General features: G+C 35.8%; 2 protein-coding genes across 2 annotated transcripts; both read right to left on the bottom strand.

The window, feature by feature from the left end:
- Positions 1–186: 186 nt before the first annotated feature.
- Positions 187–8,229, bottom strand: LOC129432545 (ankyrin repeat and SOCS box protein 13). The gene is made up of 9 exons (XM_073870074.1): positions 8,064–8,229; positions 7,731–7,918; positions 6,371–6,662; positions 6,078–6,269; positions 5,840–5,968; positions 3,183–3,370; positions 2,957–3,113; positions 2,459–2,785; positions 187–1,702 (listed from the first exon to the last, which is right to left on the bottom strand). The coding sequence occupies exons 1-9, from the start codon at positions 8,104–8,106 to the stop codon at positions 1,575–1,577; spliced, it is 1,644 nt and encodes a 547-aa protein (XP_073726175.1). The 5' UTR covers positions 8,107–8,229; the 3' UTR covers positions 187–1,574.
- Positions 8,230–9,617: 1,388 nt separating this feature from the next.
- On the bottom strand, positions 9,618–25,892 carry gdi2 (GDP dissociation inhibitor 2). The gene is made up of 11 exons (XM_055190933.2): positions 25,735–25,892; positions 17,522–17,629; positions 15,694–15,793; positions 15,306–15,440; positions 12,916–13,114; positions 12,674–12,805; positions 12,490–12,589; positions 12,239–12,410; positions 11,890–12,034; positions 11,729–11,783; positions 9,618–10,832 (listed from the first exon to the last, which is right to left on the bottom strand). The coding sequence occupies exons 1-11, from the start codon at positions 25,777–25,779 to the stop codon at positions 10,677–10,679; spliced, it is 1,347 nt and encodes a 448-aa protein (XP_055046908.1). The 5' UTR covers positions 25,780–25,892; the 3' UTR covers positions 9,618–10,676.
- Between the last annotated feature and the right edge of the window lie 205 nt (positions 25,893–26,097).

Genomic DNA, 26,097 nt, shown 5'->3' with positions numbered 1-26,097 from the left:
TTAAATCCACTTAATCCCCGCCTCAGGACAGTCAGAAATCCGGTTTGAGTCTCATTTACAAAAAAAAACATGTTAGAAACAAAGAAGTGGGTTTTGCATCTGAGTCTGGTCTTATTGTGTACAATTCATTCGGTGAAGTCTCATGAATCGATCAAATATGACTGCTTAGTTTAGCCGCCGGTGTAATAAATTTGCATTTAAGATTTATTATAACAGATCAGTTGAGTGCCTTTTCATCATCTTAAGTGCTTTTTTATATTCATCTTAGTTACGATGCATTAAGATAACATATTTCACAGCTCTGTCCAGAAGTGCTATAAAAGACATCAGTCAAATGCATGACATGTAATGCTTACTATTTAGTCTACTGTGCTTGGACAGTATGCGGGTGATTCTCACGAAACCATTGAAACACCACGGCACTAATGATTTTAGCTTTAAAATGTGTAATATAGTAACATTAAAAAGTATCAGAATTAACACAATACTGTGTTCTACCTTGCACAATGTGTGATTTCAACATAAGAATTTATAATTGTAAATTTTATCTCATTTTCTGCTGAAATTCTCTTTACCGCAATGTGTCCGGCTGTGTTTGAACATGCGTTATGTTGTAATTTAATCAAATGAACACAAAAATATTAAGAAAAAAAATAAATGGATGTTTTGCTAGACTACTTTAGATGACAGAAAAAATATTTACTGAATATTCATGTATAATAATAATAATGAAGAAAATTTAGGAAAATGATGTGTCCATGCCTGATGTTCTCATCCTCCGCAACACTTTTTGAGAACAGTTTCAGCACACATACAGAATTTTAATAAAGTTTGATTTTGAGTGACCAAGCACATGGACCAGTTACTTCAAGATGGCTACCAGGTAAGATCATTTTTTTACAGTTAATTTGAAATATTTTCTTGTCAGAATGCTTACACGACATTTTGATTATCATTACCGCAACAGATGCTTATTAAATGTTAATTTAATTAATAGAAGCATAATACTTTGATTTTAAATGCATGTGCAGAATCTCCAAATTATGTTCTTTCAGGTTTGTCATGTCATTTTGAAAATATGTCAGTGTTGATGTTTTCTGACTGTTGCGGTAATGAGATTTTTTAAATTATGTTACAAAAAGTGTTAAATGATAAGTAAAAGTTTTTAAATTAATGTTCCCATTTACTCCAGACTTTGTTTTTCAATGTCTGGTGGGAAAAAAAGTAAATTTAAGCAATTTTTACATTTTCATGCTTGACATTTTTAAAACCAAGTTTTCGTGAGAATCACCCATGCGTGTAATATTTGAAAATGCTAGCCGGACCACATTGCACATATTTGCCATCTAACAGGTAGATCCATCCGTGCTTAAATCTCAACCTATTGGCTCATGCACAGGTTTGGTAAGTCAACCTATGAATGGCTCGCTTACATTACATTAAGCAACTTTGAAAAAAAATGTCACACTTCAGCTTAAATGCTGATAATAATCTAACTAATACTTGTTATAGGAGAGTTTTTGTGCATTTGAGGTAATGACGTCTTTCAGATGTCCATATCTTAGGGTGGGATTTCAGTGGTATAAGAGATAACTGATAATCCGGTTTGGAATATCCAGTTTGGTGACCACGTCCACAGCTCTCGTACCCAGCACAGTCCTCAATGCGATACGGCTGAGCTGCTGCAGAGACAAAGGGTTGCCTACAGAAAATATAGATGAAAATGAGTCATTCATACAGATTTTAATCACTTTAACAATCTTTTTTATTTTGAAATTAACTTCCAAGGTAACCAAATACTGTCATTCCTGAAGACAAAACGTATTTGTTTGATAAATGTGTGCTGGATTAAATATCCTCTTATAGCATTAACAGATTAATACTGAATGTTTGCATACTAAAAGTCCTTTCATTCTCAAATGATAATATTTATGGGCTCCCAAGTCACCGTATCTTTATTAATGTTGTTTAAATTCTGGAGAGAGGCACTGGCATGTTGTGATGGCACAGGGTCACCAATACGTCTTGCAGATGAGACTTGTAATGGATTCCAGGCATAACTTGACTCGACTAGAATCCAACCTTGGATCTCATCACCATAAATTTCAAATGATGGCTAACAACCCTAAAAACATCCTAAGCAGTACCAGGAAAGCGGAGTGGGCAATGATTCACCACAAAAGTATCTGACATAGAAAACATCAATCCAATGTAAAGGTAATTTATTATATCAGTCATGTGATTGACGAGAACAGATTCCTTTTGCAATAAAATGTATCAAAAGTGCTGCAATGGCTTAAACATGAGCACCATCTAGTGGAGGCTTTGTGTACTACAATCACATACCTGATGATGCTTTACAAAAAATAATAATGAAGTGTGGTACTAAATAAAATTAATGTGACATAAACTAAGAGTACTGGCTTTAAATCTATGCATTGGCTTTGATTTAACTCACATTCACAATACTGAAGACAGCGTCCTGCGGGCGTACCCGGCTTCGTATAGTTGACTGGCTTCTTATCGTGTTTGTCTCGGGCATAAATGTTAGCCCCAAACTCCACAAGCACCTCGATCATCTCCAGGCTATTGGCCTTAGCAGCATGATGCAGGGCCGTCTCGTGCAACCTCGTGGTGTTCACTTGCGCACCTGCATTCAGTAGCACCTTGACGCACTCCAGGTGCTGGTTGGCACATGCCACATGTAGTGGCGTACCGTAGTACAGATCATACGCCTCAAGACTTGCTCCTTTAGAGATCACTAACTTAACACAATCTTCATTACCTGCAAATTCACAGACAATGCATTTTTTATCAATATGCTATAAGATGGCTATATAATGTGCTTGCAACACAGGGCATGGGTTCGATCTCCAGTGAACACACAAATGAACTGGATAAAAGCATCTGTCAAATGCAAAATGCAATTTAAAGGCAATAAAGCATCCATGCTTACCTCCCATACAGGCCTCGTGTAGAGGCGAGGTGGTCCGGGAAGTAAGAGCGGGGTTGACTTTTGCTCCATAATCTAAAAGGAGACTCACACACTCAAAGTTCCCAATAGAGCACGCCTCACACAGCGGGGTGCTGCCGTCCACGTTCCTTGCGTCCACCTGTAACCCCAGGAGATGATTGAGATGAGATCACTTTTACACACTTGTACTTTAATGGATAAAGTGTACCTGTGCCCCCGCGTCCAGCAGCAGTCTCACACACTGCGTCTGTCCCCGTGTGGCAGCCTCGTGGAGGGGTGTGATGGAGTCTACAGCCACAATATTCACTGAAGCTCCATTCTGAATCAAACCTTGCAGCACAGACACCTGACCCTGATACGCAGCTTTATGAACCTCCGTCCTCTCTGCCCAGAAACCTTAAACATGCAGACTTTGAGTTAAGAAATAATTTTGATAATAATCATGTGAAATATTATGCAGTTATTTATATTATTAGGAAAATACCATAAACATAAAAATGTAGGTTCCTTGCAAAAAAAATCACATTTTATATGATAAGGCTATAAGCACTAGGAACAAAATTAAAACAAAAAAGTGCTGAAGAGATACAATATTTTAAAAGCTCTGAAATGTATGTAAATTTGTTTTTTTTATTTTTCTCTCTGTCAGCTAAAGTTATTAATGTAACAGTGATATAACCTACATCTGGGACAGACTGAATTAAAAAAATAGGCCTAATCATTAATAAAAAAAGTGTAATAAATATAGTAATATTTTATATTTACACACTGCAACACTGTTCAACGTTTTGACATTAATATTGTATGTGTGTGACTTATTTTATAGTATAAAAAACAATTAGATAAACCAACCATAGATGCCTCATTAGCAGCTGTTTCTATCGGCCGCTACACGCAAGTCGTCCGCCATATTGGAAAGGTCAAAGGCGGTATTTAAACCACTGTGTTGCCAAGTCTGCGGTGTGATACGGTGGAATCGGATTGTTTTTCTTGCAGGTTAAATGTGGAAGAATTTTGTTCATCGGCTGTCAGTGTTAAGGTAATAATATTGTATTAAAAATATAAACGTTTTGGTATTTGGGAATGTCATTAGTATTTAATTGTTACGCAAATCTGGCAACCCATTCCGGCTTGTGAACTTTCCAAAGCAAGCTGACTGTGCGCCCACAACCGCAGAAATACACATAATTATCCCACTGTTACGTGCCGTTGTGTAGACACAAACATTATTAACACAATACCATAATGCGTTAGCTTATACAAACGTATTTTAAAAACCTGTAATGTTGAGTTAATATACATTCTCACATGTTAAAAGTTTTTTTTTTCGGGAATGTCAGTCTTTGGATTTACAACTAAAGGCTGCGCAAATCCTGAGAAACTGTGAGGTCTGCATCTGGACCGTACCAAAATGGCGGACGCGTCTGCACATATGGAGCCATACGTATCTATGATATGGAGCGATCGAATGAAGCATTTATTAAACGATACATATTTTAACGATTTCTATTACAAGTACCATTATAAACCATTAGCTGCTAACCAGATTAAACCATTACAAAGTGTCTTTATGTAGTGTGTTATAATTTAATGATGTTCTCTTGGTTCCCATCAGCCAGGTGACTTTAAAGCAACAGAACCCAGCACATTGCCAGATACGTTAGAGACCCACACACAGAGACCATTACAGTTTCCATTAAAACCAGTACAATTCTCATTATAATAACTATTAAATCTATTGATTAATACAATATATTTAAAATAGGATTTAGGATAATAGTACAGTCTGATTTTCTGCGGGAAGATAGGCACTGCGGCAAACATACTCTCTTACTCACTTAAACTTACCGATGTCACCGAAAAAATAAGGTCGTGCTGTTTCGACCTGCATTTCTGTTTTCTTTACAATGGGTCGACAGTAGAAAACCTAAAGTAAATATTGATTCTAAAAGCAAGAAAGCTGCCGTGTTTACATGTGCGGTGTGTTGTGTAGGTCACGTGGTTGACTCTATTTCGGAACTGATGACGTTTGTCTTTGAATGCTGGGAGTTGTGGTTCCCAGTGCAACACACACACTTAATAATACACATTTATAGTAACAACAACTAAATTTAAAGCGAAATATTGACAAATAGGCACATATGTAAATTATTAAGATCTCAGAATTTTACTTACATAAACAGAACGGGTTACTTAGAGCTGTATGTCAATACCCATACGGCAGAAAAATTATATAAATTTCTTTGGCCAAAATATATATTTTAAATATATGCTAAATACATTTTGTAAAATGAAATGCTCAATTGAATATATTTTTAATTTGGAAATGTATTTAGTTTTAACCTTAATATATCAACATATATTTCAAAATGTAGGGCAAGCAAATACATTTTTATTTTTACATCCCAAAATTTATTTTTTGCCTAAATATATTTTAAAGTTTATTTTATAAAGTATATTTTTGAAGTTGAAATAAATTTAAATGTAACCTTTTTTGTTCTAGTTTTTCTTCTAATGCAACATTTATATTTATATATTTTTAATGCTTTTAAATGTATTTACTTTTAAAATATATTTTATAACATAGGACAAAAATGGCCAAAAAATATATCTGTGAAAAATATATTTTTGTAAACATATTCCAGCAAATTTATTTTTGCCCATTTTTGTATATTTTAAAATATATATTTTTTGCCGTATAGGTATAAATTACACAAACAGATTAAACAAATAAGAAGGGGGCAATAACTGTACATGTTTCACTTTGTTCACAGACACATTAAGACAAATAATGCAGTTTATAATTTGCTACTAAATGAAATAAAAACTATTATTGTGCTCCATTATCGATTAATTTCGGTTATTATAATTTATAAGTGAGGTAATCAATAAGGCGCTGTGAAATGTCCAGTTTGGGGACCAGCATCAGAGCTCTTGTGCCAAACACAGTCCTCAGGACAATACGGCACAGCTGCTGAAGAGACAAAGGGTTACCTGCAAAAAAGTAAATAAAATACTCAGACAGTTTTTTTCAAAGTCTAAAGCATGCAATTAAATTTTATAAATAACAATGTTCATCTTTATTGCACAGAATATGCCATACTCTCATAGTGCAAAAGACTGCAATTGGCAGGAGAACCAAGTTTTGTGTAGTCTCTAGGCTTGTGACCCATGTTATCAGATATATTGACATCTCCACCGAACTCCACCAGCAGATCCACCAAGTCCACCCTCTCTTCTCTCGCTGCATGATGCATTGCCGTCTCATGAAACTTCGTAGCATTCACGTTTGCACCTTTGAAACAATGTTTTCAATACAATTACACATTTTCAAGAACAAAAACAGTTTGGACATGATTTATTGGTGCTTTAAAACACATAATAAGAACTCCTCACCTGCATTGAGCAGCAGTAGGGCGCAGTCAAAGTGACCTTTGGCACAGGCAGCATGTAATGGGGTCCCAAAATAAATGTCAAAGGCCTCCAGCAATGCTCCTTCAGCTATCATAAGCCTCACACAGTCTGGGTTTCCCCGTATGCAGGCCTCGTGAAGGGGTGAGGCGGTGAGGGCCGTCAGGGACGGGTTGATCGATGCTCCATGATCCACCAGCAGCTTGACACTTTCTAGGCTGCCAGCAGCACAAGCGTGACAGAGAGGAGTACTGCCATGAATGGTGCGTACATCCACCTGTACACCATCAAATAGTACAGCAGCAATCAATTTTTACATTGTATTAATTTCCCTTTGGCTCATTTTTATTATTTCATAGGATACCAAATCAAAATCAAGATGCTTTCAGGAACATTGACTCTTTTAGTTTCTTTTTGATAACAAGCAGCAGTTAACATAGCTTTTGTGTAGTAACAAAAAACAATTACATTTATATACAATGCATAGGCACATTTCATAGTGGGATGGAGAATGAAATTAGGGTTGCAAAATTTCCGGTGAATGTTTTTGGTACATTTTCGAAACTTTCCATGGGAATTTAATTTGGGGAATTTTGGAAATATTTAATACTTAAATATTTATTATAACTGGAAATTTAACAGGGATTATTCAGAACTTTAGAGGAAATTATATAAACTATATCATATAAAGACATAAACATTTTGTTTGGTCATAAGCAGGTAATACCCATTTTTAAAATGAGGACTTATTGATTTGTAAGTAGAACTTTAATTGATTATTTCATTGAGTAACACAAAGGTAAAATAAACATTATTATAGTTATTTAATGAAATTGCATTAAATCTTGTTTGTTTTAAACAAAATTATGCTGCAAGATTTTTTAAACTACATTTAAGTTCCTTGTCAAACCCAACTCTGCAATTTTTTCAAATTCCAAGTTTAATCCCGTTAATTCCCTTGGAAAGTTTTTAACCTTGAAAATGTCAACACTAATTGAAATATACTTATGCAACTGACAGATGCTTTTATCCGAACTCATTTACATTGCATTTGTTAAGTATCTATGTTTATTGGAAATTAAACCCATAATCTACATGACATTTGCCCTGCTTAAAATAAATAATACAAATCATAATAGCTATCATTAAATAATAACCTAATATGAACCATCACAAAATATATTTATGAAGTGATTTAATGGTGTTCAACTAGTTCCCATGATCCCTCAGATAACATCCCACCAATAGGACCCAACACATTACCAATTGAGACCCACATTGCAGTTCCCATTATAACCATTAAATCCATACATTTCTGTGATGATGTTTTTTTTTATTTACCCACCTGAGCTCCAGCCTCCAGCAGTATTTTAACACAGTTAGGGTGTCCCTGGATGCAGGCATCATGTAGAGGTGTAAAGTTGTCGACAGTCACTATATTAACTGATGCACCTGCATCTATCAGCTCTCTTAACTGCAGAGCTCGACCCAAAGACGCAGCTTCATGCACAGGAGTGCGGTCAGCCCAATGACCTACACATTAGCAGCTTATAGTCATTTTGATAAGGTTTGTGTTTATGTTTGTGCAAGCTGTGAAAATATAACCTCAGCCCTCCATTACATGGTGTACAGCAATAATAAGCAAATACGTAGATGTATTAAAAGATATACAACCCACCTATGTCGCCAAAAAACGTCGATCTGGCTGCGGTGACTTCCATAATTGGATAAAACAAACTGACTTTGAACAAATTTTTAATAATAAAGCTACATTCTTAAAATAAACTTGTTGTTCGAGTTGTTTAGGATTTGCGACACCTTGGACGGAATACGGCAGACACGCGCGAACAGGATTGTGTGAAACGTAGTCTTTAAAGCTTGGCGCACACACGCAACATTTCTGCCACTGATTTTTTTTAAAGACTTTATTTTAATAATCACTGTCGCGTTACTGAGACTGAATATATATATATATATATATATATATATATATATATATATATATATATATATATATATAAAAGAGCTGGGCATAGATTAATCTCATACAAAATAAAAGTAATTTTTTGCATAAGTTTGTGTTGTGTGTAATTATGATGTATATATAAATACACACACATTCATGTATTTAGGAAACATTTACATGTATATATATATTTATTTATATTTTCTAAATTATATATAAATAAAAAAACGATATTTAAATAAAACATTTCTTAAATGTGTGCGCGTATATATGAAGAGTTTCGTTGCAAAACGAGATAACCACCATTTTTTTAATTGTTCAGAAATCTCGTTTTTTGGTTGTGCATTAAAAATTAATTTGAATGCAACTGCAGTTGGTTTGTTTTGATTTAAACCTTCATAACTTAAAAAATACAGCTAAGTAGCACCATAAAACAAAATAATAACATGATAACATAATAATAATTCACTTAAAATAGTTCACTTAAAATAGCATTGTAAGGAGAGCTACATGTTATATATATATATAAAACATGTAGCTCTCCTTACAATGCTATTTTAAGTGAACTAACTACTACTATTTAGAAGTAAACTACGAATTTAGCCAACGTTGAACAAGTTGATATAAAAACTATTTATCTAAAATTATTTTACTAGCTACATAAAATCCTGCTTTGAATTGACACATAAAATCAGAAGCGTAAAGTACTCAAGTATTTTTACTTTTAATATCTGTACTTTATCAGTGTTTTTTTGTCAAACAAATTAAGCAATAAAAGATATTTAATGTGAAATATACTGGAATAAAAAGTATGATATTATGCTTCAAAATGTATTGAATTAAAAAAATCCTAATAAAGTATAGATACTTAAAAAACTTTAATAAAAATACGCAAGTACTTACACATCTGCCTGAAATGCAAAACCGTAAAATGATTTTTGCAAGATGCCTTCACTTTAGGGCTGCATAACAATTAATCGCGACTAATCGTTTGTAGAATACAAGTTTTTATTATGTATATATAAATACACATACATGCATGTAAAATTTTAAGAAAAAAAATTAAGATGAAATATTAAATATAGAAATTTATATAAACATTTAAATCTTTCTTAAATATATACATGCGCGTGTATTTATATATACGTAATTATTATACACAGTGTACACACATATATGATGTTAACAAAAACTTTTATTCTGCAAAGATAAGCCACGATTAATCATTTTGGAGCCCTCTTTTACAAAGAAACAACACACACTCAGTTTTCCACAAGTTAACATTTTTACTTTGCAGTACAGAAATCATTTGAGCCCCATTGGTTCAGCGTTTGTTTAAAACATTGGTGACATTTTTGCACAGGGCCCCGGTCATGTCAATACTGCCATAGACATTTTGGTCCTTTCTAACACATCAGAGCCGTCCTCTGTACGCTCCGAGGTGAGGGAGAAGGCGAGCTCCAACACACACGAGACAAGCAGATTCCAGACTTACAGCTAAGCAGCTTTTCCCATTGACGTGTGATAACCTTCCTGTTTAAAGCGGCCTTAAAATCACGCAGAACCCATCAGAAAAGAGATGCAAGACAAAGCTCAAGAAAACGCCATCGAAGCACCCGCCCGTCCAACAAGTAGCACAATTTACAGCTAAGGGGGTCGGTTTTCGAATCACATCAGGATACTGCAAATGAATACTGTAAGGTTGGACACAGATTACATCAAATATTTTCTACACCGTGTGTGTGCTTGATGCTTCTCTTCGAAGTGTAAACGCAGGAATCTGAGATATAGATTGCGAACTAAAGATTCATAACTAGTTTAAGAACAAGTTTAGTAGGAAAATAGAAGAACGTCTTGGTGAAAGTTATCCTTTAAGTAGATTTGAGAGAAAAATGTGCTGTTAACCTGCTTGAACTCAAAAGATTGTATTACAATTTTGCAAACTGATCGCATGGGGCTTAAGGAAGTTACGGATGGGGCTTCAAAAGCAAACACCGATTTTTGAAAATATGGATTTCTTTATAATATCACTTTAATCTGATTATTTGGCATATTCGGATTTAACGTAATAAAAATTACATGATGATATCTGAATAAAGGACGTTTAAACAATCAGTGCAAAATATATCTCGTTTCCTGATTATAAAAAGCAGACTGGCAGACCCCTCTCCCCTTCTCCCCCCGAAAATGCTAAATTTTTGTAACGGTTTACATGAAATTCCTTTATGGGCAAAAACTTGGATAACCAGATTGCCCAATTTGCCTTTTTTACATTAGGATTATGATCGTCTGAATATCTGATATTCGAGACCGGCTGGAGCCGGTTTACTGATCAGCGGCGTCTCCGAAGATGTCGTTCTTCTTGCGCTCCATTTCGGCGAAGTCAAACTCTGTGCCCGTCATTCGCTTGTAGATGTCTTTGATGTCGTCGCAGGTGGTTTCGAAGTGGGTTGTGGCATCATAGGAGCGAGAGATGAAGACCTAAGAACCAATAAAAATTATTTACATTATAGTTCACGACTCTAATATTACAGTGCTTGTTCATCTAAAGCATAGACTATAAAAATGACGAATGACGCGTCACTATTAGGGCTGTCACATTTATGAAATTTGGGTGACTGTTAATTGCCTAATAAATTGTGGCGATTAATTGTCTATTTTATTGCTTTGACATTTAATTCTCATACATTTTTTTTCTTTGTTTATGAAATAATTTTCACTAGCGTTGTGATTATTTAAATTAAATATTTTAACAGTTTACCTGGTTAATATTAATACACATAACACATATTTAAAAGTAATCTGATACTGTCTCGTTTATATAGGCTCTGCAGCTCCCCCTTGTGTTTTTAAAGAGATGTGCAATCATTGCGGTGATCTGAAATCATCACGATGAGGTCAAACAATTGCGATGAGATGATTATTTCACCATTGTGATAGCCCTAGTCGCTATAGACTTCCATTGTAATAATATTAAGCCAAAATATCTAAAAAAATGACAGAGTCTGCGCAGTAGTAATTTGTGAGGTTGAGCCGCTGTATCACGGCCACACCCACTTTCCCATCTTTTTTTAATGTCAACTAATAACAAAAACTTAAAAGTACATGAGTGTGATAAGAAATAACTTAAATAAACCATCATTGGGGACAATTTGTCTCACGTAGAGAGGGCGGGGTTTATTACCTATACTGCCACCACGGGGCAGGACGTGTGCGTCACGCCTGGTCTTAAGATATAAAGATATACATTATCTTTACAAAATGAAACTTCCGCTCTTTGTACAACGAATATGTGGTGGCTCTAAAACACAGAGGAACTACATACTCGATTTGCTTCCTATTGCTTACAATAATGAGGTTGCACTCGGAGCACCTACCTGGCTATCAGATCCCATGTCAGTTGGAGCGTACAGATCACTAATGCTCACAAACCTAAAGGAAGACAACACATGATGAAATGACCCTTCTTATCTGATCACATGCTCATCAAAGTAAGCTTCAGATATCAGCGAGCACACGCAGACAAACACAAACGTACTTCTGCTCAACCGGTTCCAGAAGGTCTAAAGCTGGTTTGATCTCTTTCTCAGGGTCATTGGTTTCCACGGTGGTGCTAATAATGGCCACATATTTACCTTGTCCTGCCACATTATGCGCGTAAGAGATCATGCACACGTAGATGTCTGAAACGAACAAAAAATATTATTGTATTTTCAATATTTACACATTTGGATTTTATTCAAAGTGACATTGCATTAATAGTACATTTTTATCTCATACATTCCCTACGAATGAAACCCACAACCTTTGCTACCAATTGAGTTCAGTTCATGACTATGCAAATGAGAACTAGCAAAAATCGTGCTGTGGTTTCCTGTTAAACGTACCATGCTTCCTGTTGACCTGATTCTGAGGAATGATGATCTGGCAGGAGTTGGCGTCGCTGGTGTTCTTGATGGGGTGGCTCATGATGCAGATGACCCTGATCACCTGTCCCACCTTTTTCACTCGGTCCATGATGTAACTGGGGTCGCAAATCAGCTGCTTACAGCGTGCAATCTGACCATAAACAATAAACAATGAGCAAATTTCTCACTTCGATTTGACGCAAACTGTACTTCTACCAATAGAGACTCACCTCTCCCTCAGATTTGACGCCCACCACTTTGCCGTTCTCTATAACGATCTCCTCGATGGGTTTGTTTAGCATGTAAGTTCCTCCATAAATGGCACTTAATCTACAAATTAAACATGTAAACATGTAACGTATATTGGGCATTGCATGTCAAACACATGAAGGCAAGTGGGTGGGGAAACCTCACCTGGCGAAGCCTTGAGGCAGCTCTCCCAAGCCATAAAGAGGGTACAAATATGGACTCTTGCCATACCTCGCCAAAGACTCGCTGTACAACTTAATCCTGTTTATCGTCTCCATGCATGGCTGATCCAGGTAGCTGTGTGAAAAATATAGCGTTTAGATTTTTTTAATGAGTAAAATGAACTAAAACTTTACAAAAAAACTAAATAAAAAAACATGTTGTATAGACAATAATTTTTGACATACTCATCTGTGCGGTAGAGAGCGAGAGCATGGCCGGTGAAATCCACAACGTCTTGCCCGAGGTCGAACTTTTTGTACACATCCCTCATGGTGGTCTTTTTGGGGTCCACTCCCTCCAGGGTCTTTGGGTCATTCTCATCAAAGTTGGCAACAAACACAAGGAACTTCCTGAATCGTCGTTTCTCAAAAAGTCCCATGAGGCCTGAAAAACAATTAGCATATTAAAATAACGCTTTGGGGTCTTCAACCTTTTTGTAAGCAAGGGCTACCACAACGGACCAAACAATCTGAATGGCTTTTTTTAGTCCATTCAAAACTTTGCTTTACTAGTTGATTTTATTTTATTTTACTTATTAAAAATTTATTTTTTATCATTAGAGGTCGACCGATAGTGGATTTTACCGATACCCAAGTTCGTTCCTACTTGCCGATAGGGCTGTCACGATGATAAAATTTGGCTGACGATTAATTGCTGAATAAATTGCGACGATTAATTGCCTGTTTTAGGGCTTTGACGTTTAATTCTTATACATTTTTTGTTTGTTCATGAAATCATTTTCACACATTATTGTGATTATTTAAATTAAATCTTTTGTAAGGTTTACCTGGCAATAAATATTAATACACATAACACATAGTAAAAGTAATTATTTAATGAATATATCTTTCAAAAACAGAAAATTGTTCATAAAAAATACACAATAAAATGAAAAAAAACTGAAAATAAAAATGAACTCACTATACCAGAACAGGTCATATTATTACTGAACCGCATGTCTGTAGTGACGGCAAAACAAATCAATTCCTTACAGATCCTTAAGAATAGCATCCTTCACTTCCCTAAATTTGGAATTGCTGTTTTGAAAATGTATGTTTTACCTGGAGTTCATACTGCTTATCAAGTTTTGCAGCATTTCTTTTCCACTGAATTGAATGGCTTTATAATGTATTGCGTTACACTGTCAGTTAAGAAGCGCCATCTGATATTGTCTTGTTTATACAGGTGCTGCAGCTCCCCCTTGTGTTTTTTAAAGAGATGTGCAATCATTGCGGTAATCTGAAATCATCGCAATGAGGTCAAACAATCACGATAAGACGATTATTTAATCCTTGTGACAGCCCTACTTGCCGATAACCGATTAATCGTCCGATTACTGGATAAAAAACTAACAATTAAGGTGAAAAAGTGCTAAACTGTATTACAAAAGTAATAAAACTACAGTCCTGAACAATGAAAATGTGCCAAATAAAATAAATGTATAAATAAAAATATATGAATTATATTTATAAATATGTATGTGAAATACTCCCACTAGTAAAATTGAAATTACATAAATGTATATTATATGTGTAGTCTTGTACTTTATTTGCTTCTGTTTAAAGACTTAATCATTATCTAAAACAACAAAATATGTATTAAAGTGATGATAAAAAAAGAAGAACTTAATTCAGATTTTGATTAGTTGAATATGCTAATGTAGCCGACAGCTGCATATAATTCGCTTTCTCTCGTTATTAACTTAAAATATGTATAAAAGTATCCAGCTGGAAACAAACGAATGCAAATCGATTGTAATAATCATGACATTAAACATTTGGGTTGAGTTTATCTGCATGTATTTTTGTCTGTTTGAGGTACTACTAACATTAGCGTCCTCTGATGTCAAACTTAGGTTTCTGCTGTTGTTTTTCTGCTTATGCAGCATCTATTCAGCAAATTAATAGATGAAACTATCAGGATTAATTAATTCGGTCTACCTCGATTTATCATAGTTGTAAAATGTTAACATACATAAAAAAATAACAAATTTATATAAAAATATGTAATAAATAAATATAAAAATTGAGGCGATTAATAGGATGTGCTTTGGCGGGCAACTCACAGACTACGTGCATGTAACCTGTTGGAGGCCAATATGTTCACACCAGCTGCCTATATATTTTAGGAACCTAACATGCAAGCATTTTTAGCTTGAAAACATAAAAGAGGAAGTGCAAAACTGTTTTACATGCCACAATAATTACATTTCAGTATATAATTAATCAAAAAGGAAGCATTGTGGGATGTCTGAAAGCATTCTTCCTCTTACAACCAGACTAAAACATCTTTTCATGTGTTTAGACAATAAAACACAATCCCCAAAGGTGATGAGTGTCCATATCACTCCAGAAATGATTGTACTGCTAAAGTTTCAGATGACTAACCCTCAAACCAAGCACACTGACCAACAAATGGATTTTGCATGCATCCTTCTCCAATTCAAAAGTGTTTGGTACACAATTTACAAATTTAAGTATGATTTTGCAATGGGTATTTAAAGCATTGCAGACAGTTATTTAGACATACACTAGCAGAACCGTGTAATGCCAACAGTTTCAAGAGTTTCACTTACTGGATGCCAGAGCTTCGGTCTCTGTGGAGGGCACTTTGTAGATGCTGCCCTTTTTATAGACAAAGCTGCCCTCGATCACTTTGAAGTCCAGGTAGCGCGTCACCTGTGTGATCAGCAGCATACGGACCAGCTGACCTACGGTGAAAAGATGAAATATGGTTAACTTGAAAAGCTTTTAAGAATTTCCTTTGGCATTAATAAAATACTTTTTTTCCGTCCATGATTTGTATATTCGGAAGTGGATGAGAAAACATAATAAGTGTGACTGAGATATCTGGCAGTGACTGGATGCGTCACTGTGTATTTGGCATTCTCTTTGGCTCAGATTTTAAATTTCAGGACGTTATGGCAGTATAAATGTACCAAGTGGAATGTTGTTGCGTCTGACCATTAGCCATTAGAAATTTGGGAATGAGGTCCACGTTCCAGTCGCGGCCTTTACCCATGGACTCGGGAGGGTTGCCTGGAATGCTGAAGCGCTTGTACAACTGCGAACAGACCGAGAGTAGGTGTTAGCGAGAAGATCACATTCTCGAAAAATTCACTATCGACCCGAGCTCGGTCTAAAAACCTTTTAATCTTCAACTTCATGACCCCACAAATTGGGCTTTGCACAGAAGTATTATTTCGCCGTTTTTGCATATACAACACATGCATTTCTCTTGCTTTATCTGCAATCTTGTATTTAGATTTCACTGAGCTCAGCATTGGTACTGGGATTGCAATCTCTGCAATACAGGCTATCATGGGAGCATAAAGCTGCCTACCTCCTGAAATAACCTTAGTGTCAGGAGCAGACCTACAATCGTTAAAATGCTGCATTCATCGTTTTCCAAATGGAGCTCTGCTCGACACAATGTCCAATTATTTTTCTAAACTTAAACGATTTTTTTTTAAAGATAAACCGTTATATCAGCCAGTAATCGATAACATTTGATAAAAGCAATTTCAAATGACATCAAACAAACCAATTTTGTTTTTTTCACATTTAAGGGGAAATTTTTCATTACCGCAATGTGTCCATGACTGGATTTGGGTTATTTGATATGGAAATATTTATAATTAAGAAATTTAAAAAAATAAAAAGCTTCAGTGCATGTTATACTTTAAACATTTACAGTAAAGAAACATGTGGCATTTGGTGATCACTGGTAAATGTAGAGACAATAATAAGGAATATAAATGTGTCCGAGACCAATTTTCTCATCCTCCACAACAATTTTCAAACATTGTTTAACCTGTTAAGGAACTAACATTTAAAAAAAGAATTGTTGGAAGGGACATAATTGACTGTGACACTCAAGATGGCCACCAGGTAACCACTTCTTATTTTTTCTCTCTAGATAAAATCTCATAGTACCTAGACAACTTTTTAGTTCTCATTACCGAAACATGAGTTTGTAAATGCATATATTTCATGTAAACTCATGTTGCGGTAATGATCATTTTTGATAATGATAATCTTAAAAAAGTAAATAATTCTATAGGAAATATTTTTTAAATCCTCTATAAAATCTCATAGTACCTAGACAACTTTTTAGTTCTCATTACCGAAACATGAGTTTGTAAATGCATATATTTAATGTAGTATCATGTTGCGGTAATTATAATTTTTTATAAAGATAATCTAAAAAAAATTTAATAATTCTATAGGAAATATTTTTAAATCCTCTATAAAATCTCATAGTACATAGACAACTTTTTAGTTCTCATTACCGAAACATGAGTTTGTAAATGCATATATTTAATGTAATATCATGTTGCGGTAATGATAATTTTTGTTAAATGATAATCTAAAAAAAAAGTACATAATTCTATAGGAAATATTTTTAAATCCTCTATGAAATCTCATAGTACCTAGACAACTTTTTAGTTCTCATTACCGAAACATGAGTTTGTAAATGCATATATTTAATGTAATATCATGTTGCGGTAATGATAATTTTTGATAATGATAATCTAAAAAAATGTAAATAATTCTATAGGAAATATTTTTTAAATCCTCTAAAAATAATGGTTATAGTAAGTTCAGACCTTAATCTTATATGTGCAAAAAAATTGGCTTCAAGGGCTTTTTAAAAAATCTGAAGCTGGACACCTGAAGTCTGGATTTCGTGAAAATCACCCAACTGTGATCTGCCATCTACTTCTTGTATATCAAAAGATTAAAGAAGAGCTGTGGGGTCAGAAGTAAAACAGAGTACAGAGACACTTACATCCTCCAGAGGGGTGATGGAGGCGCTCTCTCCTCCATAGTACGAGTTCCTGTCCATGTGCAACACCTTCTTCCCCTTCACGGACATGATCCCGGACAGGATGCATTCCTGAAGAAAACACAGGAAACTATTTTAGATATAAGCAGCAAGACTTCTGGTTCAACTGAGGTTGGCCTTGTGTAAATGGAAAGCTTATTACATTGTAACTACCACAATAGCTTAATTGATAGAGCAATGCGTTAGCAGCACAAAACACATTAGATTCTCAGGGAACACAACACATGCTCACTTAAAAAGATGGATTACTGTAGTAAATATATTAAACTTGTTTTTAAACAAAGCTTGCATTTTTACTCATGTCTTTAAAACAAGCCGTAGCGCACATTTAAAGTGTTTCAATGGTAGTAAAAAAAAGTTAAGGGGAACAGAAACCACCAGTCTGTTTACCATTACAAGAATTCCACAGCTGGAACCGAGAGCTCTCCTTAACAGTCTGTTTATCACTGTAGCAGTAAACTAAAATAATAATATAAACAAACTGAGCAGGTATCTAATTAAAGGTGCCAAAGAATGCATTGAAATAATGCGTCACGTTGATATCTACATAGAAGGTTTGTGGCTTTATTAAGTGCAAATATGACCCAGAGACAGTTTTACATGTTCATTTACAACCCTACGTTTGCCCCCAGAATGAAATGGTTTATTATTACCTTATTTGAAAGGGTCATGAATAATAATGTTGAGTTCTGCTCTGATTGGCTGTTTCTCAGAGCAGCTCCTTCCGTAGCTCTGTGTGTGTGTAAACAGATCTTATGTTTGAGTCTGTATCAGATGAAGATACAGATTTTGAGGAATAATCACTTCCAAATCCATATAGCATTAACTAGCATGTAGGGATGCATAACGATTAATCGCGATTTATCTATAGCAGAATAAAAGTTCTTGTTTACATCATATATGTGTGTGAACTGTGTATAATAACTTTGTATAGATATATATGATGGAAACAAAAACTTTTATTCTGTTATAGATTATTAGCGATTAAACGTTATGCATCCCTAACGCTAACTCACCAGTCACAACTTTGTTTTTAAAGAGTAACTAAACCCTAATCCAACTTTTTTAGTTACTGATCTGTAAGAATAACGGTTTATTAGTGCTGTTCATTGATTTAAGTACGTTTTTTGACATTTGGATATAAAGTGTTTCAATATTACAATATATGGTGTAAAAACGTCTGAGTGCTGCCCTCTTCAGGTTGAACGGTGGCTACTGCAGTTGAATTTTCCTATTGGATGTTTGGTCCAAAAAATTACTCGTGACGTAAGCAGGTTCAAGCTTACCATGCCCTTGTTACGATCTCACCACACACTTAGTTCGTCCCCTCTATCTCTGTTGGGATCTGCCTACTTTTCTTGCATTTTTCAAATATTGCCAGTGGGTGGAGTCAGGCTCTGACCAGGGGTTTAGTTACGCTTTAACATTGTAATTAATTTAATGTGTAATTTAATGTTGGGGTGTACATCTTGACTGTAACATCAATAGCAGAACTTCAGCCTAAAAGTACATTCACATTTTAAGCGACTAGCAGTAGCAAAGCAACGCAATCCCATTGATTTCAATGGAAGCTCGGCGGCATCCGGCGACAGTGACCGTTGACAGCTGGATGGGCGTGTCCAGTCACGCAAAAAGGTTGAGAAATGTTTAACTTTATGCAAATTATGAGCAACATTCAGGAGCAACTACCACTGAGAACGAACGGGGGAGTTCACGTCATCCGTCTCTCATCAGTTACTAGGGTGGACGTTACTCATTTGTTTATGACAACTAGATATAAAAACGCCTCTTTTGAAAGAGACGAGCGACACACAGCGACAAAGTCGCTTTTAATGTGAATGGACCTTAAACCCTAGCATATAGCATTAACTAGCATATAACGCCAACTCAGCAGTCACAACTTTGTTTTTAGTAACAATATTGTAATTAATTTAATGTCGGGGGTGTAAATCTCGACTGTAACGTTACAGTCGGTGTTATGTTGAGACTGGTCTGTTTTTTAGCAGTCTTTTGCATGCACAAGGTTTACATAAGGAGAAGATAATCGTGTTTGAAGATCACGATATGTCATTACCATGTACACAACTATTATTATTCATCTATCCCTACGTAAATACAGTTTTACATTCTACAGCACCTTTAAAACGAAGAGAATTAGGGCCCTTTAACACAATGAGAATCTACTGCAAACAAGATTTTGAATAACACACATATGCACTTTTGGCCTCATGGGTGGAGCCACTGAAGCTACAAATAATCATGGATTTATTTACACGAACGCCAAAGGGCCATTCAGTCAAACTGGGATTAAAGACAGACATGTTGAATGTTTTGAATGCCTCTAAAAATCAACTCCAGGTTTACATTACGCCCCATTTCAAGGTTGGAATTTTGGAAGATTCTGAACCTTTCTTTCTCCTGACTGGCAGTAATAAAAAACTTCACATCATTTGATGGAGTGGACTTTACACGCAATGCACGGCACTAAACAACACAGCACTCAAAGCGATTAACAACATCATCTCTTTAGCCTGCAAGCAGCAATGTTGTTTTTCTCATTATGGGCTCACAAATGACTGTAAACATTCATTTTAAGTTTGCCAGCTTGAGTAACAGCAGGCTGTCTAATACAAGCAAACTGTCTAAAAAAGAAGAATGGCTTCTTTGTATCAGATGGATAAAGAGCTAGTATTGTAATTTATCTAAATAATATCAGCAGGAGCTGAAGCTCTAGTTAACACAAAGCTATTTACCATGATTATATGAGCAAATAAAGATGCAGTTTTAACCATCCCTCTGTCTATGATTGACTTTGTGGACAGAGTCAAAACCACCCTAAACCAAGCCCAAACCCTGACTAGCAACTACAGGAAGCATCTCATCTTTCGATCTGTTACAAGCCAAGACAGTGGTTAAAAAGACATTTGGGCCTCTGAGGATAAAAAAGTGCTGTTTTTCACTTGAGAAGCCAATTTCTCACGCCAATGCTTTAGACAAAATCAATGTCCATAATGATCATGACTCGACTTGAAAACTGGTCTTGGCTCAAATGGAGGGACCACCCCCCAAAAAATGAGGAAAACTGTATAAGGTGTTTTTACAAGCACGCGAACTTCCTCGACTTGCAAAGTCAACTCCTAGTAAGCACCGATACCACTTTTGGAATACGAGTACTTGCTTTTCGGTACTTGCCGATACCGAGTAAAAAAAAAAAACATGATTTAAATTTACAGGTAACAGCTTTAGTCATATAATTTAACAAAAAAACAAGGGATTAGTCCTCCAGTTTGTTGTAAACTCTGCCTCTTTGGACAACACGAGGCATTAACCCCTTACACGCCGCTCAAACATAGACATTTCTCAGACCGTGGTATTGATCCCCGGTATCGGGGGACTTTTAACGAGTACTTGAGAAAAAGTGGTATCGAGGCCGATTCCAGTATCGGTATCGGTGCATCCATATCAACTCCATTAGATTTGTACGCACACGCATAAGTTTTCGATGCATGCTAATTGCGACTAGGGATGGCTAACGATTAATTGCGATTAGTCTATTGCAGAATAACAGTTTTTGTTTACATCATATATGTGTGTGTGAACTGTGTATTATAACTTTGTATAGATAAATGCACATACATGCATGTATATATTTAAGAAATGTTTACATGTGTATATACATTTGTACATTTATGTATACTTATTACTTAATATTATATGTAAATATAAATACTTAATATATAAAAAAAAATTCTTAAAATTATACATGCATGTGTGCATATTTATAAATACATAATTATTATACACAGTTGAGTTCACAAACACACACCTATGTTAACAAACACTTTTAATCTGCTATAGATTAATCGCGATTAATCGTAAGCCATCCCTAAAAATTTGCGACTAATTGCAAAAACTATTTTAGCCTACATAGTGCATACTCCTGTATGCGCGTGCATGAACTGCATGCTATTCTCATGACGAAATCTGCCTTGCACACATTGTACGCTGACCCTCACATACACGTTAAAACTGAAGTAACAGTCCCTCCTGCATGCCTATTTAAGTTATTTTTAATTTATCACCCAAAAAATCTTTATCGCAAAATTTGAATAATCCCTCTGCAAAAATTAAGCTTTTTTGCCGCAGAAATCCTCTAGGGACGAAGTATACCCAAGTCGTCCCTCATATTTGTAAGGCCTCAAGCACCTGCTTTGGCTTCAGACAACTCTGTCGGCCAAACATGAATGGTACTGCGTTATTATTTTGACAGAAACCATTAACCATTCTGTCAAACTGTTTGACACTTCTCCCATTCTGTTTCACATGCCTTCCCTTTGCATTTTGACTCCAGTCCAGCCACAATCTCCACAATCCAGCAGTCTATTTGATCTCCTTTTGTCTTTAATCTTCACTGTAGATGAATACCAATACTGCCAGAATATTAATATTTGTTCATTTTTACTCTTGTGGGCTCCTAACTTGAAGCCAGTAGACTAGGCGGCTCTGCCTTAAGGGATTATGCAATAAGCCATGTAATACCAGAGCTATACTATGTTTATGGGAGTATGGCTTCAGGAATTCCTCATAAAAAGCCGAGATTAGAGCAGTGTTGCTCATTTGTGGTGCTCACACATACCACCCCCTATAACAGGTTTACCATTCCTGTCTGATTTGCAGAACTAAATATAAGATGTTAGTCTCAGTTCCTCAGAGAGAGAGGCGGGCCAACGCCTTTCTGGTTTTTTACTAATAGCACCATGCAGTCTGTCACAAAGAGCACATTTACTCCTGGTATTATGATGTGTTTTGGTAACTCGGATCACAAGTGGACGTGGAGTGTTTCAATCCGTCTCTTTCATCCCCTTTCGACCGTTTCTGTCCTGCTTACTTTTAGAGGATGGTCAATGGGCGTGTCCCTCTACTTTAGATTAAATGCGAAATGATGGATTTAAATCAACGCGCACTAATATTATTTAGAATAATGCTGCTTGTGTCATTATAAAACATGCTGTACAGTGTTTTGTACGTATATATGTAAGAGCTTTCTCTGGTTTTCAGCGCAATCGATGAAATAAGCTCACGCAACTTTTACACGCTCGCAAAAATGAAAGAGGCGGAGAGCAGGCGCTTTAGTTTTATCCACGACAGCCTAAAGATCAAGACGAACACTGGGTTCATGATAAAAGCCAGGACCGATGTAGAAACATTGTGCTCGGTACATTACACTTTAGATCAAATGGCGGTCCTTTGTGGCTGTTCAAGCATATTTAACCATGTGCGCATCTACGTTACCAAAGCAATTCTGCCGAATGTAATTTCGATTACATCTGAATAGAGGTGTGAATCTTTGGCCCGCATGATTCAACAGTGTTGGAGAAAATTACTTTTAAAAGTAATGCATTACAATATTAAGTTACTTTTCATGGAAAGTAATGCTTACGTTACTTTTAGTTACTTTTGCATGACTTTTTCTTTTCTGAGGTTTGATCTCTTTCAGGCCTTGCAGGTGTTTTATGACTAAAAAGTTGCATATTTCTTCACAAAAATGTTGAGCTCTGGCCTGCCATCTCTGACCATTTCTGACTTAAACTGTTCCCACACAGGAATGTACGCATTGAGTGCATAATGTGACTACGTTTAGTTTAATTCAGTACATAGTTTTTTATTAAATTAATTAAACTAAAAATTTTAAAAAGTAACTCAAATATTAATGTGTACATTTAAAAAGTAATGCGTTACTTTACTCGTTACTTAAGAAAAGTAATATTATTACTAGGGATGCACCGAATCCAGGATTTGGATTCGGCCGAATCGTTTTTCCACCGAACCGAACTCTAGGCTTGCACTACGCTGGTCAACGTCACGCGGCCATTGATTACATCAGGTGCTGGCATGGAGATAAGCGGGGGGTTTTTCCGGTGAGCCTTTGGGGCGGTTCACATTTCGTGAACGCACTGGAAAAAGCTAGCGCATCGCACCGCATTGCTTTAATTATGCATAGGCTTATGATAATTGTCAAAATAGTTTCTCCCCACTTGTCATCCTGGCATAATGTTGCCTATCCTTTTTTTTTACAGTTAAAATCAAATAAAATGAAAAATACACTGCTGTGGACGTTGTTTACTTCATTGTTTTACTGTGTTAATGGAATAAGGATGCAAATAGGATTCGGTATACGGCCGAATCTTAAACAGTGGATTCTGTGTTCGTCCAAACCCAAAAAATCTGGATTCGGTGCATCCCTAATTATTACGTAATGCATGTTACTTTGTAATGCGCTACCATCAACACTGATGATTCAATTCAGTATCAATTCTTAGAGTCCCGATTCTATTCAGAATAGATTCAGAATTGTTTCTCGACTTACTAATTAGGATTTTGTAACTTATTTGCGCTTAAAGTGAGCACTTTTGCTTCTAGTCTCTGAACTGTCATGTAAGGTTTTTTTTATTATTTTTAATGCAGTTAAGTGCTCAATAAAGCAATTTTATTTACATATATGTTACGGATGTCAGACATTAAAACAAACCAATACAGTAACTCAATTTTACTCCATCTTTCATCCACTTGCAAGCCGATTGACCAAAACATAATTCTTAACGTCATATCTTAATATCAGGTCTTAACAGGGCAAAAATGTCCTGTTATCTTCCCAGTCTTCCTGTGTTAAATGAATGAAGTTATAAAAGGTGCAATAACATAATTTCATTTCCAAGGCCATAAAAAAGTGCACAATAAATATCTAAAACCAACAGTGACAGAAGTATATTTACCTTTTCACATTTAACAGACGCTTTTACTTACAGTGCATCACAAAGACATAGATTTTATCATTATGTACGTTCCCTGGGATTGAACCCACAACCTTTTGCGCTGCTAAAGCAATGTTCTGCATGTTTGTAATATATAGATTTTTACTTAAAGGGGCTAAAGATGAAAATGTGAACTTCATCCTAACATTTAAAGGAACTCATTCAGGGACAGTCCCATAAAATAAGTCCAATACAAAGTACAGTCACAGCCAGGAATAATTCTCATCACGGGTTTTTCCTGTCATGCTTGATCTATAACCTCTAGGTAAAGATTTACATCCCACAGTCATGCATGCTCTAGACAATGTTATTTTATGTAAAGAGGATAAGTTATATAGGTTACTACGTACAAGCAAGTTGTGTTGCAAACATACATTGTGCTCCTGTATAGGTCAGTGGTAAAGCATTGCAGTAGCAACACTAAAGATCATGGGATCGATCCAAAATGTATACATTGTAATGCAATGTATGTCACTTTGCATAAAAGCGTCTGAAAATGCATAAATATAAAACATACAACTTACTTCCATAACTGTTTGTCAACTTAAACTAGTTTCTTATTAGATCAAAAGGACAAGCTAGCCTTTTACTTGACATGGATTAAAGTAATGAGGATTTTGCTTGTTTTGAGGGTGTGGTTGTTTACTGACCTATATTGGCGAAAAGAGTCAAAGCTGGGCAGGACACTACTCTGGCATTTCATTTTAAAGAAACGAAATAAAATAACCCTCCACCCTTAAAATAACTATGAAGTCAGCCTTATTGACTTAGCAACACCCTAACATTTCATATAGCTCACAGAAATCAAGTTTAAAAGCTAAGTAGTGAAACATCAAGTGGAATTTTAATGTTTAGAAAACATATTTAATGCGCATTTCGTCATAATTTAATAGTCGCAGACTTAAACCAGGCTGCCTGGTTGGCGCTGTCAAATGTGAAAGCTTCACTACAAGCAAGCTATCGGAATATGAATATAACGAAACTAAATTCAGCAATATCTTTACCATACTGACATAAAATGAAATAAATTTGTGCTAGCAAACAAGCCTAAAACACGGTAAAATTCGCACCCGAGGCCTGCAAAAACAGCGTTAACGTTAGCTGCATCACTGGGCGCTAGCGGCTAGCAGCATTTAGCACTGATGCTAAAGTTAGCACAATGGCTAATTAACATCCCATAGAGTTAGAATGGATTAGCGCGATGGTAAAAATTAGCATGCTAAACTGAACACAGCACCGCCTAGCAAAACCGAAACAGGCTGTGGCTGTGCATTTTGTGCTGTCACAAACCATTCAAGCAATGCGTATTCGGGTTACAAAATATCGTATTCACAAATTAGATACCGTTAGCCCAGTTCCCAACACGATAACGTCGTATTCTTCATTCATTGTTCCTCGTCTTTAATCCCCTTTTCCTGTGCGTAGGGCCGAAGAAAATGGAGATCTTGCAAAGCTGGAAATGAAAGAAGTGCGCTGTCACGTCACCCCAGTGGGCGTGGAGGGAGTAAGAAGGTTGAAGACGTTGTTCTCTTTCTGAATCACGATTGGTATAATGTTCTGTCAATCACCCGGCTCATTGAAGGGGGCGGTACTCCGCCTTTCTGCTAGCCAGCGCTCAGCTGTTTTTCTTGACATCGCTTCCCAGTATGGTTAGTATCTACGGTACTTTTTAAGGTCCATATTATTGCATCATGCTGTGGTTTGCTT

Source organism: Misgurnus anguillicaudatus, chromosome 1 (assembly GCF_027580225.2).
Source record: "Misgurnus anguillicaudatus chromosome 1, ASM2758022v2, whole genome shotgun sequence".
Classification (NCBI taxonomy): Eukaryota; Metazoa; Chordata; class Actinopteri; order Cypriniformes; family Cobitidae; genus Misgurnus; species Misgurnus anguillicaudatus.
Note: the sequence above shows the minus strand (reverse complement) of the source record. Positions and strands in the feature narration are given on the sequence as shown.